The sequence below is a fragment of the Festucalex cinctus genome, chromosome 9 (genome assembly GCF_051991245.1).
Source record: "Festucalex cinctus isolate MCC-2025b chromosome 9, RoL_Fcin_1.0, whole genome shotgun sequence".
Lineage (NCBI taxonomy): Eukaryota > Metazoa > Chordata > Actinopteri > Syngnathiformes > Syngnathidae > Festucalex > Festucalex cinctus.
Window position 1 is genome coordinate 15,338,399 of NC_135419.1, and position 20,238 is coordinate 15,358,636.

Below are 20,238 nucleotides of genomic sequence, written 5' to 3' on the forward strand. Positions count from 1 at the left end.
AAGATTTCTGTCCGCAATAGCAAGGATTTGAGGTTTTAGTTTCAGATGACTCCAACTGTGGGGTAATCAACCCATTTTTTTTTTTGGGACAATATTATGTTCTATGCAAGTCTAAATACTAGGGGTGCTTGATTATGAAGAAAATATTAATTATGATTATTTTTTGGTAACAATTAAAATCATGTTACGACGATTATTATTATTATTATTATTATTATTATTATTTATTTATTTATTTGGGGTACAAAACAAGAAAATGTTTAAACGTAAAAATTATTAAGACAAGTAAAATGATTTGAAACCCAAATTATGCAAGTTCCTTTTGGATGAAACAAATTTGATATTAGTTATTTTAAAATTAAAAAAAAAGGTGTAAAGGTATGAATTTAAACAACTCAACTCCAAATTTGTATTAACATTTTTTTTTTTTTTTTTGACGATTATGCTGATCTTGTAATTGTGGAGTGTAATAACTGCAATTGTAATAAAATTTCAATTAATTGCACAGCCCTACTAAATATAGTATTATGGTTAATATTGCATTCGCAGAATATGAGTTAAGCAGCAAAATCCAGCCGTTTTAATCCAATTTAGGCAGCGGCCATTTTGCTACTTGCTGTCGACTGAAGATGACATCAATGTTGCTCATGTTTCAGGGAACAACCAATCACAGCACAGCTTCAGAAGACAGGTGAGCTCTGATTGGTTGCTGCCTGAGCAACTGTGACGTCATCTTCAGTCGACAGCAAGTGGCAAAATGGCTGCCCCCGGAGATGGATAAAAATGGCTGGATTTTGCTGCTTAACTCATATTCTACAAATGTAATATTAATCAGAATGTCATGTTTAGACTAGTGAGGTCACATTTAATGACACAATACTGTCAAATGTTTAAGGTTGATTTCCACTTTAAATCACTTACTAACACAACCACAACAGACTTTTTTTTCAAGACAATGTTTCTGTGTAACTTGCCACCATTGAGGGTTTTCACTGCTTACCTGAAAGAAAAAGAAAGCCTGACCAAACCAGTAGTGCATGATGGTGGTCTGGGCTGCATCATAGTGGAGCTTCTTCCAGATGAACTGGGCCATGACTGATTGGATGAGCAGACTGCAGCACAACACTGGCAGGTTGTGGGGACGAAACAGGAGTGAAATCAGCAAGACCAGGCCGCTGTAAATCTCCCACAGCGCCCGGTTCTTCAATTTGGCATCGGCCGTCACGATTTGCGATCGCAACAGGTCCTTTGTGCCCGTGAAGAGGATACCCAAAACGAACACGTAGACAAAGCGGGCTTCCAAAGTGCCCCTGAAAGAGAGAGTGACAGACAGGATCATTGATTCCAAACCGTGAATCCATTTTACTTCACTTCTATTTACCTTGAAAATAGTATGATACTGTAGTAAATGAAGACATTTAGTTTACATTACAACCATAGCGTTCACACAAATAAATACATATACTATGGATTTTGATAATCTGGGCCTGTAACATACTTCAGTCACGCATCAATACTTGACCTGCTGAACTCTGAACTTGATGACTAAATTGCAAATATGTCTGAAGGCTAGATGACAATTGAGCTTGCTGCATATTTCATCCTGATCTTTGTTCTAACACCGCAGGTGATAAAATGCTTGAAATTATGTTGTGACAGTCGATTTTCATCACTAATTTACGCCATGTCACGTTACAGTGAGTCACTTATTATTCCGAATACATTGTGCTACTGTTCGGTCGGTACACACCGAGCCAATATCAATAATTTAAAAGTGTGAGACTGGAAGACAGAATGAATTGCCTGAAGGAAACAGACTGTGTCTATCACTGTACTGCACTCTTTTTAAAACTTAAAGAGGAAGTCAACCCATTTTTTTTTTGGACAACAATATGTTCTATGCCGACTGGAATAAAGATTGTACTCTGGTTAATATTCTGTTAGTGGAATATGAGTTAAGCAGCAAAATCCAGCTATTTTTATCCATCTCAGGGGGCGGCCATTTTGCCACTTGCCGTCGACTGAAAATGACATCGATGTTGCTCAGGGCTCAGGTAACAACCAATCACAGCTCAGTTTCAGAAAACAGGTGAGCTGTGATTGGTCGTTGCCCGAGCAACGGTGATGTCATATTCAGCATGTGGCAAAATGGCTGCCCCCTGAGATGGATAAAAATGGCTGGATTTTGCTTCATAACTGTTATTCAATAAATGTAATATTAATCAGAATGTCATGTTTAGACTAGTGAGGTCACATTTAACATATTATTGTCGAGAAATGTTTAAGTGACTGCCACTTTAAAGCTCTTAAAACTTGACTGGTGGTAAAAGATCATTTGAACAGTTGTTTAAAGGGATACTTGACTCATTGAGCCATTTTCAGCTGTCTCAGTTTGCTGACCAAACCCAGAGAACAGGTGAGCCATGATTGGTCGTTACCTACTTCCTCAGCACAGGTGATGTCATCATCAGTTGACAGCAAATAGAAAAATGACTTTTTAAAGGTATTAATTGTACATTAAAAATAATGAAGTTAAGTATAGACAAAATATGAACTTTTCACTGCTGAAAATTGTTCAGTGAGTCAAGTATCTCTTTAATTTTATAAACCGTATTTGCAAAAAGCTAATCATTTGCACATCAACGAGGTTATTTCCAAACTTTCTAACCGTAAGCAACGTTTCATTACTAACAGGACGCCAACAAAGCTGCAAAAGTACCACCGCCTAATGGCAGACCCTAAAGGAGCTGAGCAAGCAATGGAAATGTATTATTAATCAGTGTGTTTTATGGAACCTGTTAGAGAGAAAAGGGGCAAAGCAATACACTTCATACAGTTCTCTTTATTATTCATAACTCTCCCAACAATATGGCGGATATTGCACTCATCATTAATGAATGTGGAGCAGAAGTAGTGAATTGGCGAGATCAGTGACAGATTTGAGCTGGTGGATTTACTTAACTTGAATCAAAATAATATTACTAACAATAAATCATCTGACTTATCTCTTGATTACTCTGATGCCGGACTCCCTTACAGTTCCATCCATCCAGTTTCTATACCGTGCTGGAGCCTTTCCCAGCTGACCAAAAGGTGAGAGGCGGGGTAAAACCCTGGACTGGATGGATGCCAACGAATTGCAGTCTCGACAGTTATGAAACCTAATTTATTTTCAAGGCACTGTGGTAAAAAGTCATTACCAGCAGTAAATGTGCATTTGTTGATTTGGTTGTGTATAGATCGCGACGTCCTTTTCCTTTTTCCCCTTGTATACTGCCCTGACCACGTCCATAAGAATTTATAGTTTGCTCACGTGCCAGTTAGAAAGTGAGGAAGTTCCAACAGCGGATTGTGCAACACATATCAAACTCGAGATAAAAATCAATATGAGAAGGTTTGAACACTGAGGGAAAGCGGGTTTGACATTGCTCAGGGGCTGACACATTATTACAATTTTCTTCTACTCCTCACGTCAGTTACATGTATCAAATAAATTGCCTTCTTAACCAGGAAAATTTCAAATATCTGATATTTTTAAGGTTATTAAAGTCACCACTACATGACAAGGCAAATCAATCTAAACCTCGTATAGTGCTCATAGAAGCAAAAGAGGACACAACAAAAACTACCTTAAGGTAAAGAGCAGAGCGGCTGTCAGGATTTTATGTTACCTTGGAAACAGGCACTGATGTGGTTAAGAAAGCTAAGACTGTGCCCAATCCCCTCATGTTTTAAATGCCCTCTTCATAAATCACCTGGACGAAGCGAACACGCTCAGTAAATCAGCCCAACAACTAACTAACGGCGAAAGGAGTGGAAACAGCATTCTACATACACTAAAAAATAGACAGAAATAAATGACATAAAATTAGTTGATTGTTTGGCAATATTTTGGGCTGCTTTTTTCCAGGTCAAATCCTTTTTCGCAGTCAGCTCTTACAAAAAAAACCTGTATTTGTTTTCCTGGCCAAATCACCATTTTTAGATTTTGGCCTACTTGTCCTTTCTTCTTTGGGTTCTATTTTTGCAGACAGCGCACATGCATTTGGCGCAAAAACGGGCACATCTTCAATTTCGTGCCAGGGCATGTCAAGTTTACATGTTTGTGAACCGGCAGACTACGCTGGCACCTGACAACTTGGTGACTGAAAGCAGACTAGACTTCAGACAAAAGAAAATCAGGTCTAAGTTGTGGCATAGGTGTTGCTTTTTAGTGAATTTGATCGAGTGGAAAGAAATACAATCTGAAAAGGAAAAAAGAAAAAAAGAAAAACTGCCATTTGGACATTGGACAGATTTTCAACATGAATAAAAAGACCAAAAAAATTGCCAGCCTCAAAAATCTATTTTGTTCAACCTTACTTTTCCCCCATTTATTTATCTATTTATTCATCCATCCATCCATTTTCTTGGCCGCTTATTCCTCACAAGTGTCGCGGGGGGTGCTGGCGCCTATCTCAGCTGGCTCTGGGCAGTATGCGGGGGACACCCTGGACCGGTTGCCAGTCAATCGCAGAGCACACAGAGACGAACAACCATCCACACTCACAAGCACACCTAGGGACAAGACAATTCGGAGCGCCCAATTAACCTGCCATGCATGTCTGTCTTTGGAATGTGGGAGGAGACCGGAGTTATTTATTCATTTCATTATTATAAAAAATAAAAATAAAAAAAATAAAAAAAAAGAGAGAGAGAGAAAATGAAAGGGGGGAAGAAATCATTTGGGGTTATACTGAGCAGCCAAATTTAATTTTGATGTATTTCAAATAAACTGCTATATTTATGATTATTTACTAGGGATGTAACGATATCCAAATATCACGATACGATATCACGATATGAAGCTCACAATATGAAAAAAAACCCATAATATTGGGCTTTTGTACATAACAGCAATACTTAAAAACTACCTCCAATCTCTAATAACACCTAATATCGAGGCACTTACTCGCTAATGCAAGCCCACATATTGACTGACGTCACAAGCATATTACAATCCCTTTCATCTGACAATTAGTGTATTTCAAACATAGAAGGGCCAAAACATCCCTAATGAAAATTAAACTGCACTAAAAAAATAAATAGCCACCAGAGGGTGCTATAACTGCACAAATGGAAATCAACCTGACTTTCTTAACAGATGTGTAGATTTTAAATATCGTGAACATGACGACGACAATATTGTGGCAGTTTTAATATCCCGATTGCCGGTATCGTTACATCCCTATTATTTACTATCGTGGCATAATTTTGAAATAAATAAATAAATAAATAAATAATTAAATAATGAAATAAAATAATCATAATAATAATGACAACCTAACCAGTTTCAAGTTTAGGATACAATATTTGTTTACTACTCCTGACATAACAGATCAACATGGTTTTTGACAGAAATGTGGTTACTGCAGTCTTGTTTGGCTACGTGAGACCGCATACTTTATTGATCAATGGCAAAGGACGGTGAGGAGATGAAGGACAAAATGAGGGGGCCATATTGGACAACTCCTCTCAGCCTCTCTACGATAAGCAGTGACAGATGGGAAGCTCGTTTAGTCAGCGCATCATTCCACCCAGGAGCGGAGCTGAGAGCTTCAGGCGCTCCTTTGTGCCCACTGCCATCGCTCTGCACAACAGCAGTGTGGGCCACAACTAGTCACTACATTCCCCTCGCCACCAATATCAATCGACTCGTAACAGAATCAATGCCAACTGCGAATCGTAAAGTCATTGTATAAAACAATTTCTTCTCAGCATGTGTTTAAATTTTTAAACAATCCGATGTGTTCTGCTGTGTCGCAGCTTCATTGGAGATCATTAAAGACCGAATGGACCTTTGTTACTGTTAAATATTACCTTTAGGGGGAGGAAAACTTACCAGTTTCTGCAGGTAGCAAGTCTGATGTAATACTTTTCAATGCCGATTTTAATACAACTTAAAAGTAATTTAATGTCCACATCGTACTACATGTACAAAAATGCATACTGTTTTAGGGCTGTCAGTCGATTACAATTTTCAATCATTATTAACTGCTTGATTTCCATAGTTACCTCGCGATTAATCGCAAATTAATCACACGTTATTATTGTTCTAAACGTACAATTAATTTTTTCCCAAGGTTTTCATACTTATTAACATAAAACTGGACAAATATGGATAGGACACCAAATACAAATTTGGTTGTATATTTTAGTTCACTGATATAGCAATTTTACAAAAAGTAATTCGTAGTTATTTGAAGTAAAAAACAAACAAACTAATATTTAAAAAGAGTGTTAAACATTGAGTCAGATTTGTGTTATTTGTGCCTTTTCTGCCACTATATGGCATTAGTGTTTCATGTTAGATGTTGGTGACAGGAACAGTAGGCTACATTTCTCTTTTCCAATTCAAAGCAATTGGTATATGTAACATGAAGCAATTCTTGTACTCCAGGCCATGTTGTTGGTTGTTGATTGTAAATTACACCTAGTCCCCACTCCCCACAAATAGCAATAATTTATTATTGCTCAACTGTGTTATAGTGACTAATTTGCCCAATGTTGGATGTGAAATAAAGCATGAACTCTATAATTGTATTTATAATGTTAAATTCAATGCATTTTTTTTTAATGCCATTAAATTGAATTATTTTTAATGACCTGTGGAAACCCTGTGTGCAATGCCAATGACAGATCCTGGGCAGTGCAGCAAGAGCCGCCATGTGTGTGCGTGTGTGTTTCTATGTGTATACAGGGTTCACAGGTGTCTCAAGATGGGTTTGAATATATTTCCATTTTTAAGCATTGATCTGTATGCATGGGTATATTTGAACTGGAAACATGCACATGAGTCCTGTACAAGATAAAATGGCTCGTGTGTCGTGCAGGTGTGAAGTACAAACACACATTCAGTACACAGATGAAACAAATACAAAAAGGTATGTTTTTTTGTTGTTTAAAGAAGAAAACAAGCCTTGTGTTGATCCTCAAACCATCGCTTTGACGGTGACCTAGTTACTAATGCTGGTTGAGGTCTGACACACACACACACACACACACACACACACACACACACCAAAAAAAAAAAAAAGCTAGGGGACGTGTCAGCTGTCAACGTGTCAATCGCACAGTTTGTCAAAAGTGTCTCGGTTTGCTGCATTGCCTCGTTCAGGTGTCCTTTGTATGGACAGGGGGTGAGAGGTTAAGCTTTTAATTAGGTGAACAAGGGGAAGAGACTGCCAAGGAGGATAGAAAAGGTTATGAGAGGTCAGGCAACTGCATAGTAATAGTTTGTTTCCAGGTGTGGTCAACTACACATGATGAAATGAACAAAACTGCACACATTATTTTAAAAGGAAGGTAAGTGGCCAATCTTCTAAATTATCTACTCCATCTTTTTATTGCACTGACTAGTCGATAAGATAAATATGAGATAAAAGGACAGCTTTAGTGTCTACTGTTGAAGTGTATTATTGAAATCAGTTTTTATGACAGCATTAAGAAACAGAAAACGTGGGATATGGTCGGTTCAAGTGTGATGCAGCATGGACTGAAAGAAATCATTTCATAGACAGAGGATGGCAATATTTTTTTCAATGTCGTGATGAGCAATGTTCATGGTCAAGTGGGTCAAAGAAACTTACTTGGACATACTGCGACCGGAGTGTTGCCAGGGAAACAAGACATTGCCGACAGCTGCCCGGTAGCTGTAGACCCCCAAAAGTCCAAGAGCGAGTGCGACCTTGGACACCAACGAGCATCGCCTTTGAATCAGGAAGTAGATGAAAACCAAACAAAGAGCGGACAGCAGAGACAGGACCACTTGGTGCTCAGCCCTAGAAAGAGAAAAAGAGAAAAGCTTTTGCAATTTCAAAATTACTATTATTTTCCCAAATGTAAAAAAAAAAATAAAAATAAAAAAAAATACTAAGCCACAGTTCAGAAAGAATAACACCATTTTGATTAATTAAATTGATGTATTAACAGTCTTCATCAAGAGAACTGGTCAATGTTACTTTTCGATTTAAACGAGACACACAAATGGTTCACTGAATTTAAAGAGATGAGTTAATAGTGCACTCTAGAAAGAACAGACAAAGCCACAAAGTCGAAAATAAGTTTTTTGTTTTTTTTTGGGTTTTTTTTGTTTTTTTTTGTAGTTGATTAGCAGGGACAGCAGAGGAGTTAAGTACTGTGAGTCAAAATGCAGACGTAGATCTCATTATCTGAGCAACAGGCAGTGCAGGTAGGAGTAAGGATAGACGGGGAAAAGGTCAGAATCCATATCTTCATTCGACAGTGGCATGCATGTTTAAGAAGGAGTCACAATGCAACGGACTGCCGAGTGAATATTAATCAGTCGTCAACCCTAGAAGCTAAAAAACACAACAGCTTTTTACTACTTTGATGTTTCCATTTTCATTCAATTCAAGCCTGGGACCCCAAGTGAGTATAAGCGGCTGGGAAAATGGATGGAAAAATTATTTTAGGGGAGTAAGTAAGTGAGTGAGTGAGTGAGTGAGTGAGTGAGTGAGTGAGACTGACAGATAGACAGACAGGAAAGGAGCAAGAGGGAGAAAGGGGGCAAGAGAACGAGAGAGAGAGAAGAGGGAGGCAAAGATAAAAGGGAGTGAGGGAAGGAAAGAAAGAAAGAAAGAAAGAAAGAAAGAAAGAAAGAAAGAAAGAAAGAAAGAAAGAAAGAAAGAGAAAGAAAGTGAGAGAAAGAGACAAAGGTGAGGGAAGGAGGGAGAGAGGTACATAGGGAAAGAGAGGAGAGAGAATGGGAAAGGATGGGAGGTAGAAAGAGGGAGGGAGGGAGAGAGAGAGAGAGAGAGAGAGACAGACAGACAGAGAAGTTGAAATCATAAAAATCGCAAGTCATATAATGTCGTTTAATCTATTGAAATGCAACTGAATAATTTTGGTGCTTTGTTTTCTGACTGTGAGGTCAACCACATTGCATGTCACGAGGCTCTCCATCATTCATTCTTTCACATTTGACTAATGGCCAATCCCACCTGTTCAGCCAATGGCCCACGTCCGAAAGATGAGCCCACTGCGTGCCCGTTTGGTTGAGGGAGCGCAGCAGTCGACAGCAGAGCAGAACAAAGAGCGGCGTGGCTAACGAGAGCCACTTGTCCGAGTCCGTCTCTCCCTTCGGCTTGTCTTTCAACGGAAGGGCAAACTCTTCTTGTTCTTCGCTTCCCTGGCCGCGCTTCTCTCTGAAGTACTTGCGACACACGTCCTGGAAGACTGCCAGGCACAGGGTGCTGAGCAGGAAGTACCACGTTTGATGCTCCTCTTCTATGAAGCTGCTGGAGCCCAAACTGAGGGTGTGACCTGCCGTGCCCACCAGCAGAAAAAGGTCCAAATCTGACAGAGACCAATCGCTGGTCTTCAACGATGGCTGTGGAAATGGAAATGACAACCGTCAGACATGAGTCTAGAAAGAACTTATTTGATACGCGCCACTGGAAAGTTCCTTTCGCTGGATTTTCATTAGACTTTTTGCTGTAGTTCGCAGAAGGGAAATGAGACATGACCTTTAAAGATATACTATAATGAGGAGAGGGATGCGGCACTAAAAGATTTATTAGACCAATTGAAAGGAGAGACCTCAAGTTTTTACCCTTTAAAATAATGCCCAGTAACATCCTTCAGGTAGCTGGTAGTTGAATTTGAAAAAGTATGTCAAAAAGAAACCCTCTTGAAATGGTTCTCCCAATCGGCTGAAAAATAGATTTCAAAATTCTGCTACTGGTCTATAAATCACTGAATACATAAAAAAAAAAAAAAATGCTGAAAATAAATACAGTAGGGCTCAGAGATATGAAGACTTGGGTCAATTAATGAAACCCAGAGTTCAAAGTAAACAAGGTGAATCGGCATTTACCTGTTATGCTGCACACAAATGGAATAAGCTGTCACCAGAAGGCAAGTCAGCCCCGACATTATTGAACATCTTGAATTATTTTAAAATTGACAAATTAATTGTGATTCAGTATTTCAGAAAATAGGCAGGAATGTTAATCATTATTTTCCAAAGTATTTCTTTTCTTTTTTTTTCCATTCAACAAAAATTAATCAGTGCACTTTCATGGCGGACTGGAGAAATCAGATATCATTTACTTTTGTGAAGCTGAAATTCCAACCATTTTTGGACAATTTTAAATTGAAGTTACCCAAATGATTCATCAATAATCTAAAATAATCGCTTAATTTGATAATTGATGAATCGTTAAACTGTCTTAGTTTCCTAGATTGACATTCCATGTGAGCCATGATTGGCCGTTACCTACTTCCTCAGCACAGGTGATGTCATCATCAGTCGACAGCAAGTGGAAAATTTACTTTTTAAAGGTATTAATTGGACGTGAAAAATAACGAAGTTGTCAAATTCATTCTGGACAAAATATGAACTTTTCACTGCTGAAAATTGTTCAATCAGTCAAGTATCCCTTTATTAAACAACGGTTAATTTAAAAAAGTAGGCTCCAGTGCTCCAAACGGGAAATGCACAACTCACCTTGCCGTACAACTTTAGCCCGAGTGGGAGTCGCCTTGTCATCATGGAGAGCAGCACAAGCGACATGGCTGCCGTGAAGGCGATGGCGGCAAACACGAGAGCCCACGAGAGGCTGCAGATGTAGCAGGCGCTCTCGGTGGACGTGCACAACAGAACGTGCACGGATGCAAGCAGCAGGCACAGGAGGTAAAAGGGCAGCGAGAGCAGGGCCGAGACGACCGGAAGGTCCACGGCCGCCGAGCTGCTCAGGGCTTCGGGCATCGCCAGCAGTAAGAGCAACAGCAGCTTGGAGAAAACGGTAAAAAAAAAAGATTGGATTTGAATGAATGGTGGATCGGTACAATAATTACATCGGAATCTGACAATGAGTGTCAATGTAAAGTTAGTCAATTAATATTTTACGTAGGCATAGGCCACCCTCCCCCATCTTCTCAAAGAGCAGAGAGGGGAGGGGTGAGCAGTTACACACAGAACAAGGGAGCAAGACGAAATTGATTGATTAATTTGCAGTCCTAAAAAAAATGTATAAATAAATAAGGGGATACTTGACTAATTTAGCCATTTTCAGCAGTAATAAAATACTATTTTGTCCACCAATTAATTTGATAACTTCAGCAAATTGAGCCATGATTGGTCGCTGCCCATTTCACAAGCACACGTGGTGTCATCTTCAGTCGGCAGCAAGTACCAATAGGAGTTTTTAAAGGCATTCATTAACTCATTTTCTCCCAAAAACGTATAAATACGTTCTATTTTAAATATTTGAAGTGTCCCAAAGACATATTTGTTTTTTGTTTTTGTTTTTTTTATGCTAGAGCATACAAAAGGCTTTGATGCAGCCTCTCAACTGCAAAGAACGTTTAAAGAAATTGTAGGTATTACACAAACGGTCAGCAGGTGGCAGCAGAGCAAAGGAGAGAAACCAGGGCCATGTTTAAAAAAAGTTCAAATTACTTACAATTCTAATTAGATTTGTGAATAATGATGAAACTTAGCTATATTGTAATGCTAATTGCTGCAAAACGGAAAAAGATAGAAATATACCCTTTTTTTTCCTGATAAAAGAAGAGACTAATCTTTCTTTTGGTAGGTTCCATGTTTTATAGCAATAGAACACGGTATTATGTGGGTCTTGCAAAATCAGTCAAAATACAGTAAAACAGCCGGGAGTGAAGGGGATTGCTTCTGTGAAAATGGTAGGGAGTGGTGCCAGAGGGTACTAGTTAGCCGAAGGACAACATGAGTGGTCCACATGTTTGATTTAAAACATGTTGATTAATATATAAAAAAACAAACAAACAAATAAATAAATGCAGGAAAGAAAATCCTGGGTGCTTACCTGAATGACAAAGACGATTCCGGCACTCATGGAGTACATGTCGTACTGGCCCTGCTGTCTGCTGAGGACTGAGCTCATGGAGGACAGGGCCTCCGAGTACTGCTTCAGGACCTTCTTGCCCATGTTGGCCAACACCTCTGGCGGGTTGCCGTCCAGGTAGCGCTTCATCCAGCTCCCGTGCGCTTTCTCGGCCACGCGGTACTGTTCAAAGCCTTCCTCTGGATCAGGGAAAAGGCAACATTGTTCACTGATACATTAATCTTTAGCATCTATGATGCTCTTACATGCTAAACCTACATTCTTAAAGGGATACTTCACTTATTTAGGCCATTATAGCAATAAAAAGTTAATATTTTGTCTATAATTAATTTGATACTTTCATTGTTTTTCAAGTACAATTAGTACCTTTAAAAACACATTTTGCAACTTGCTGTCAACTGAAAATGACATCACAGGGGCTCAGGTAACCAATCACAGCTCACCTGTTTTCTAGGTTTGGTCATGTGACATTCACAAGCTGAGCTGTGATTGGTTACCTGAGCCCTTAGATGTCATTTTCAGTCGACAGCAAGTTGCAAAATGTGTTTTTAAAAGGTACTAATAATTGTACATGAAAAATAATGACAATATTAAATTTATTATCGGCAAAATATTGTTTGACTGCCAAAAATAGCTAAATAAGTAAAGTATCCCTTTAAATGATCCCCATGAGAGAATTATATTTCACAGTGGTGCTTTTGTAGTCCATTCAAGGGCACGGTGAAGTAGTCATTTAATCTAGACGGCTGCATTCATGAATACTCATCTCCTAAAAAAATATTTGAAAGTATAACACGCAGCATCTCGGCAGCAAAGCTTGGTGATGAATGTTGACGGGGGATTTGCCAGACAGAGGGGTTGCTAGAAATATTAGAACCTTAAACCACAGGCATGAATCATACAATATCGATGGGCTCATGTCTCACCAGGCTCAAAGTACAGCAAGTAGTTAATGGCCCTTCAAAAAATAAAAAATAAATAAAAATTAAAAAAAACGCCTCAGGTGAGAGGCACAAGAAAAACACAATAAGAAGTTGGAAATTGTAATTATGACTTTTACCTCACTGCTCCTATTAATACATATACTTGAGAAATGTTCCTTTACCTATTTAAAGTTGTTTTTCACCCCAGCCAGTCAATGGTGACCCTAACAAGCTACTTAATAAACACCTCAGGTGCATTTCCCAACAGTGACAACGCAAGATTTAATATTAGCTGTGTGGAAAACAGAAAAAAATAACTAAATAAATCAACACATCCAGAAGACGCTCTGCTGAAATAATTTCCCTCTCATCTAATCACCATGGAAACCTTAGACTAAAATAGAGAGTACAAATGTCTCAATGTGTCTGTCCGTCTAATAGGGAGAAGGTGCAAATTCCAAACAATAAACAACAATAAAATGTCTCCTCTTTCCATATTCTGGTAATCATGGTCAGATTTACTTATCAGTTTGAGAATGTTTATCATTATTATATTATTTTACCTGCTGCAATTGTCGCATCTTTATTACATATGTGAGAGTGAAGGACAAACAGCGATATAGTCAAGAGGCGTGGGAGAACGGCTGTAAGGTGGCTAATGTTGCAAGCAGGCAACAAACCACAAAAGATGAAATATCGAAGGAAATCTTTGTTGCCGCACAACCGAGGTGGATTTACCAAATCAACTACAGAATTGAAATATCTGGTTTTGCTCAAGCTCATAATAATGTCTGCATAATGAGTTGATGGATTTATTTGTCCTCGAATAACACCATGTTATGTTTTTGCTGCACTTTTCCCTTTTGGGCACATTCATGGGAGGAGAATACAAATATGTGCTGCTGCAATATCAGAATGAGTTGTGATGTATTTCCACTAGATTAAATAACTTCTTTATAAAGGCATATCATTAGAAAGTAATTAAATTCACAGCAAAATTAGACAATAGATAATAAAAAATAGTGAGAGACCTAAATGTTATTTTCCATGGCCGATACCGATTATTAATAGTCAAGAAGGCCGATAACCAATATTTCAAGCTCCGGCCTTCCTGGGTTGAGTTTGTATGTTCCCTCCGTGCCCGCGCGGGTCTTCTCCGGGTACTCCGGTCTCCTCCCACATTCCAAAGACATGCATGGCAGGTTAATTGTGCGCTCCGAATTGTCCCTAGGTGTGCTTGTAAGTGTGGATGGTTGTTCGCCTCTGTGTTCCCTGCGATTGGCTGGCAATCAGTCCAGGGTGTACCCCGCCTACTGCCCAAAGCCAGCTGAGATAGGCTCCAGCACCACCCGCGACCCTTGTGAGGAACAAGCGGTTCAGAAAATGGATGGATGGATTGAAATGTCATTAAGCATGTTTGTTAAAACAACTTTTCAGGTTTTCAACACTTTGAAGGTTTTTGTTTTAATTTTAAACATGCATCCATCCATCCATCCATCCATCCATCCATTTTCTTGACCGCTTATTCCTCACAAGAGTCGTGGGGGGTGCCGGAGCATATCTCAGCTGGCTTTGGGCAGTAGGCGGGGTACACCCTGGACTGGTTGCCAGCCAATCGCAGTAATTTTAAACATACAACAAAAATTGCAGTGAGCTGTCAGGGTGATCACAATGTGCTACGCTAAATTAAAAACTAAGCAAGTACCGGTAAATAGCTCCCTAAAGTCTTCTAATGTAAATACATTTTTCAAAAATGTATTTTTTTTTTCTAATAAAACATGGAGGTAGTTCCCAGTGTCAGCATCATCTTTTATAAAGTGAAACATTTAAATAATACATAAATGAAAAGTTACCTTTATCTCACTGAGCAACAAATGCACACAAACGTAGCTAATAGGTTTTCGTCAGGGTTCGTAAAAAAGTTTTCAACAGATCTTTGCAGGCAGTCAAAAATTGTCTGAACAATTTATTTTCAACAAGTAAAACATGCGAACATCTTACAAATCCTGATGAAAATCCAAAACTTGCTACATTTGTAAGCATTCATAAAAAGGCCGATGCAGATATTTTTTCAAAATGCCAAATCAGCGATAATCGGTCTATCCAACTGAATTATTCAACACCATGGTGATCTATTATGTCACGTTTTCCAAGCAACGAGAAGGTGGGCAGACGACAACATGCTCAGCGGCATGGGAATAAACAATCGTGTGCCAAAATAGCAAAATTACACATGCAATTGGTTGCAACTGGAGTCCAGTCATCACTTGAAAGTGGCTCTGGATCTTTGCCCAGCCTGAGTTATGTAACAGTGGGGAGGAGGTTCAGAATGGCTCTCTGACATTATCAGAAATTGGCAGAAAGAATAAGACTCACTTGATTGTTGCATTTCACTTTTTTTTGGTGGACAGACAGGCCACAACTATTTGTTGACCTACACACATTTTCTTAATGATGCCCCAGTAAATGGGTGTGATGGCCATCCAAATTAAGCCACCGGATGTGTCACTTACCTTTCTCGTAGTCGGGGATGTTGTCTTTGAGCAGGGAGCTTAACTGATGGCTGTTGAGATGCAGAAAGCGCAGCTGGTCTCGAAGTGAGGCTTCATCAAAAACACTCGCAATGACACGGCCCACACTGTTCTTTGGGATGGGCAGGCCCAGAGACAAGGACAGGGTTGCAGCCACGTCAACCTGCTCAATTTTAACAGGTGACTCCATCCCATCTGACATCACGGGCAAAGAAAACAAACAAACAAACAAACAAACAAACAAAAAATGTATGTTTGTTATTGTATTAAAGTCAACCTGAAACATTTCTTGACAATAAAATGTTGTATGTCACCTCACTAGTGGAAACATGACATTCTGATTAATATTACATTTGTGGAATGTGTTACGCAGCAAATCCAGTCGTTTTTATCCATGTCAGGGGGTGGCCATTTTGCCACTTGCTGTCGACTGAAAATGACATCACAGTTGCTCAGGGCTCTGGCTATGACCAATTACAGATCACCTGTTTTCTGAAGCTGAGTTGTAATTGGTTGTTATCTGAGACTTTCATAATTGTGATGTCATTTTCACGACAGCAAGTAGCAAAATGTCCGCCTTCTGACATTGATAAAAACTGTTGTATTTTGCTGCTTAACTCATATTCCACTAACGGAATATTAACCAGAATACTTTATTTGGACTAGTAGGGCTTGCATAGAACATAATATTGTCAAGAAAATTTGGGGGCGTTGACTACCTCTTTAATTAAATTAAATTTAATTAACATTTTCTATCAATTTGTTTCAAGGAAAAAAAAAAACAATTTATACCAATGACAAAATTTTAAAAGCTGAAGTCTGGGGTGTTTTTTTCTCTCCATCATATCACTGTTTGCAGACATTTTAGCGTTTATATATCGAAACAACAGAATTTTCCCAATGTGCATGCTAATGCCCCTTCACTCCCGGCTGTTTTGCTGGATTTTGCAAGGCCCACAGAATATTGTGTTCTATCGCTATAAAAACATGAAACCTCTTGATGATTAGGAATGATTAGTCTCTTCTTTCATCATGAAAAAAAATTATATTCCTATCTGTTTCTGTTTTGCAGCAATTAGCATTAGAACATACCTAAGTTTCATCATTATTCACACGTCTGTTTAAAACTGAGGGAACGAGCTTGTTGCATCATGGCCATGGTTGATCTATTTTACTTTGCTGCCACCTGCTGGCCGTTTTTTTTTTTTTTGTAATAACCACCATTGCTTTAAGCGACATCTTCAGGTCAGAGGCTGCATGAAAGTAGTGTTGTTCCGATACCGTTTTTTGGCCCCCGATACCGATTCCGACTTTGCAGTATCGGCCGATACGATACCGTACCGATACTTACGTTTTTTTTTCCTCAACATGAAAAAGCCCTCCTGCCATTGGTTCAGAGCATTCAAGGGCCAATAGGATATCTTAGATCGGCATGCAGTGAACATGTCACATATCAGTGAATGTCATGCACGAGCAAGACACAAGATGCTGCATCCAAAATCCTATATTAGCGTTGGAATTAATGGTATCGGCATGTGACTTGTGAGTACCCACCAATACCGATACCACTGTTTTAATGCAATATCGGCACCTCTGCCGATAACAGTATCGATATCGGAACAACACTACATAAAAGTCTTATTTATGCATTAGCATTAAAAAAAAAAAAAAAAAAAAAAAAAAAAAAAAAGTATAAATACATTTTTGGGACAATTACAATTTTTAAAATAGAAGATGGTTATACGTTTTTGGGAGCAAATTAGTTAATATTAGATCATGTGTGTATGACGTATATGTCTGAGACAGTTGCAGGCTGTGACAAAATACCAAAGCTACAAATAAACCAGTAACTTGTCACAATTACCAACGGGCACATTTGTACATGTTCTAGTCTAAAAGGGACTGATAGTGACTATACCTAATCCCAATAATGAATGAAACCCTTTGGTATTCAGATTGACGGCACATGGCCATTCTTCCGTTCATTTCTACGCGATTTACAGCAATATTTACTTTGAACTGGTGAGAGCCTACATGGATGCACAGCTACTCTCAGCAGAGTGGCTCAGGGAAGGAGAACTGATGTGTCATAACTCACTACTCGCTGAATGCTGATTCATGGATGAAAGCGCTACAGTCAATGACGCGTGCACTGGAGGTTAACTCTTCAATAGAAGCGACTAATCCCAATTGGCAACTTTTTTGAAAGGCCAAAAAAAGATCATACATGCTTGCTACAAAACATGCAAAAGAATACATATCTTTAAAGTTACAACATTGATTACATGTTTACTTGATGTAGACATCTAGCAGAAAGTAAAATGTGTTTGACCTCAATTCATTAATAAGCCATATAATGTAAACAGATATTTGTCCAGTGTATGTTGACACAACATTGCTCTGTTGTATTCCGCAATGGAGGTCATCAGCACTTGAAACAAAACCCAAGACAGAGTTGTTTACCTTTCCTCTTGAAGGCAGGGCTTATGAGCACCAGGGGCGTATTGACTTCGAGGTCTGAGGAGCCTCCGTGGCTGCCCGTTTCTGCAGTCCCGTGGTCTGCACATAGAATCAGCAGATAGGGCAAAGAACCTTCTGCCTCCTGCAATTTATCAAAAACATCACATTCAAATGACAGAATTCTCAAAGCCCCAGGATTAAAAAATAAATTAACAAAAGAAACAAAAACAAACAAACACCAAAGTTGATGATCCCTGAGAACAACATGACTTACAAAAACATCTTTTAAATAAAAAAAGCCTATTTTGTGCCTTTTTCTTTGATTTGTGTACAGCAATTTGGTCAACTGTGTTGTTTTTAAAGTGCTTTATAAATAATGTTGGACTAGATTGGAATTCAAGTCAACTGCGCAGGGAATGAGTCATTGCGGCTTTTATACAGTTCACTGCTGAGGTTATGTTCTCTTTTTATTCTGACGTATGTATACATGTATGTACTTTACATGCATTACACTGTAAATAACTAATCACGGCTCACCTTCAGAAAACAGATGAACTGTGACTGGTTGTTTACTTGCGCCCTGAGCAACTGTGATATCATTTTATGTCAACAGCAAGTGGCAAAATGGCCGCCTCGAGTGATGAATAAAAATGGCTGGATTTTGCTGCATAAAAGGGATACTTGACTCATTGAGTAATTTTCCAGCAGTAAAAAGTTAATATTTTGTCTATAATTAATGTAGTAACTTCATTATTTTTCATGTACAATTAATACCTTTAAAAAGTTATTTTTCTACTTGCTGTCGACTGATGATGACATCACCTGTGCTAGAGTGTAGGTAACGACCAATCAGGGCTCAGTTTACTGACCAAACCCTGAAAACAGGTGAGCCATGATTGGTCATTACCTACTTCCTCAGCACAGGTGATGTCATCATCAGTCGACAGCAAGGAGAAAAATGACTTTTTAATGGTATTAATTGTACATGAAAAATAATGAAGTTATCAAATTCATTCTGGACAAAATATTTACTTTTCACTGATGAAAATTGTTCAGTGAGTCAAGTATCCCTTTAACTTATTTTCCACAAATGCAATATTAATCAAAAATAACAAAACATGAAACATTTTGTGAAGAGCATTTTTGAGTTGTCTTTAAGATACTGCAACTAACAACAAAATTTGACATGAATGTTTTGTCCACATTATAGTGCTGAGTAATTGTTCCCACGAAAACAGTCTTTATCATTTTTTTTTTTTTAATTTCCTTAGTGAGGCCTCTAGCGATTCTAACATCCTCATCTCTTCCTTCCAGAGTAACAATAATCACTTTTAGCAATTTACTGTGGCCATAACAATGCCAACAACTTTATGGGGTGCTTGGTATTTTGTGTCGGCGGGTTCAAACACATTTACACAATTAAGTTAAACGCGTGTGTACGTTTACACCTACAAAAACAAGGTTATGGGATGTTGAGGAAAAGGGTAGCTCACAAACAATTGTAAAGTGTCATTAATGGGGCTGAATTATTGGTCGGGCCCTTATTTAGTTTCAGGGCCCAGTTTATTTTACTACTTACATTTATTCTGATGGACGAAAGATTTCACATTATGGTGTCACTGATTAATTAGTAACAAGTGTCACATTCACCTTTGAAATGAGGGAACTGTGGATCTTCTTCAGAATATCATCCATCTCTAACAGTTTGGGCTGAATCCAAGGACTGTGCGCTCCACCGGAATGCCCAATCTGGTCAAGGCCGAGGTAGTGAAGGATCAGAATGTCCCAGTCATCTCTCTTGAGCGTGCCATCCAAGTGGCGGGTCACATTGTTGTCAACCTGCATCAAACACGATGACACAAGACTCAAAAAATCAAACAGTGCATGTTGGTATTAAAAAAGAAAAAGAAAAAAAAAAAATTCTTTGTGTGTTCAAATTAAATGACCACACAATATGGCTCTAACGCCCACAACACATGGTCTCCAAATTGTGAAAGAAAAAGTACCTTGAGAGGTCCTCAAAGATTGGAGACCTTCAAAAAGGGAGTTAAAAACTTTTCCATTTAAAAATGCTTATTAACTCATTCACCCCCCGGACATTTTCACAGAAGCAATTCCGTTCGCTCCCGGCTGTTTTACTGGATTTTGACTGATCTTGCAAGGTCCACAGAATATTGTGTTCTATTGCTATAAAAACATGGAACCCGTCAAAAGAAAGATTCAAGTCTCTTCTTTCATCAGGAAAAAAAAAAAAAAAAAAGTATATTTCTATCTGTTTCCATTTTGCAGCAATTAGCATTAGAAGAGAGCTAAGTTTCACCAGTTTTTACAAATCTATTTAAAATTTTGAGTCATTTAACTTTTTTTCAACATGGCCCTGGTTGATCTCCTTTGCTCTGCTGCCACCTGCTGGCCGTTTGTGTAATAACTATCATT

General features: G+C 38.6%; 1 protein-coding gene across 4 annotated transcripts in view; it reads right to left on the minus strand.

Moving 5' to 3' along the window:
- pigg (phosphatidylinositol glycan anchor biosynthesis class G (EMM blood group)) overlaps positions 1 to 20,238 on the minus strand; it is a 50,393-nt gene that overhangs the window by 18,014 nt on the left and 12,141 nt on the right. For all 4 annotated transcript variants that reach the window (XM_077532341.1, XM_077532342.1, XM_077532340.1 and 1 more), the window contains 8 exons: positions 19,453 to 19,641; positions 17,806 to 17,944; positions 15,325 to 15,537; positions 11,850 to 12,067; positions 10,511 to 10,795; positions 9,003 to 9,391; positions 7,629 to 7,820; positions 1,001 to 1,310 (listed from right to left, as the gene is read on the minus strand). In XM_077532341.1, the coding sequence (XP_077388467.1) occupies positions 1,001 to 1,310; positions 7,629 to 7,820; positions 9,003 to 9,391; positions 10,511 to 10,795; positions 11,850 to 12,067; positions 15,325 to 15,537; positions 17,806 to 17,944; positions 19,453 to 19,641 (1,935 nt within the window). The remainder of the gene's footprint in view (positions 1 to 1,000; positions 1,311 to 7,628; positions 7,821 to 9,002; positions 9,392 to 10,510; positions 10,796 to 11,849; positions 12,068 to 15,324; positions 15,538 to 17,805; positions 17,945 to 19,452; positions 19,642 to 20,238) is intronic.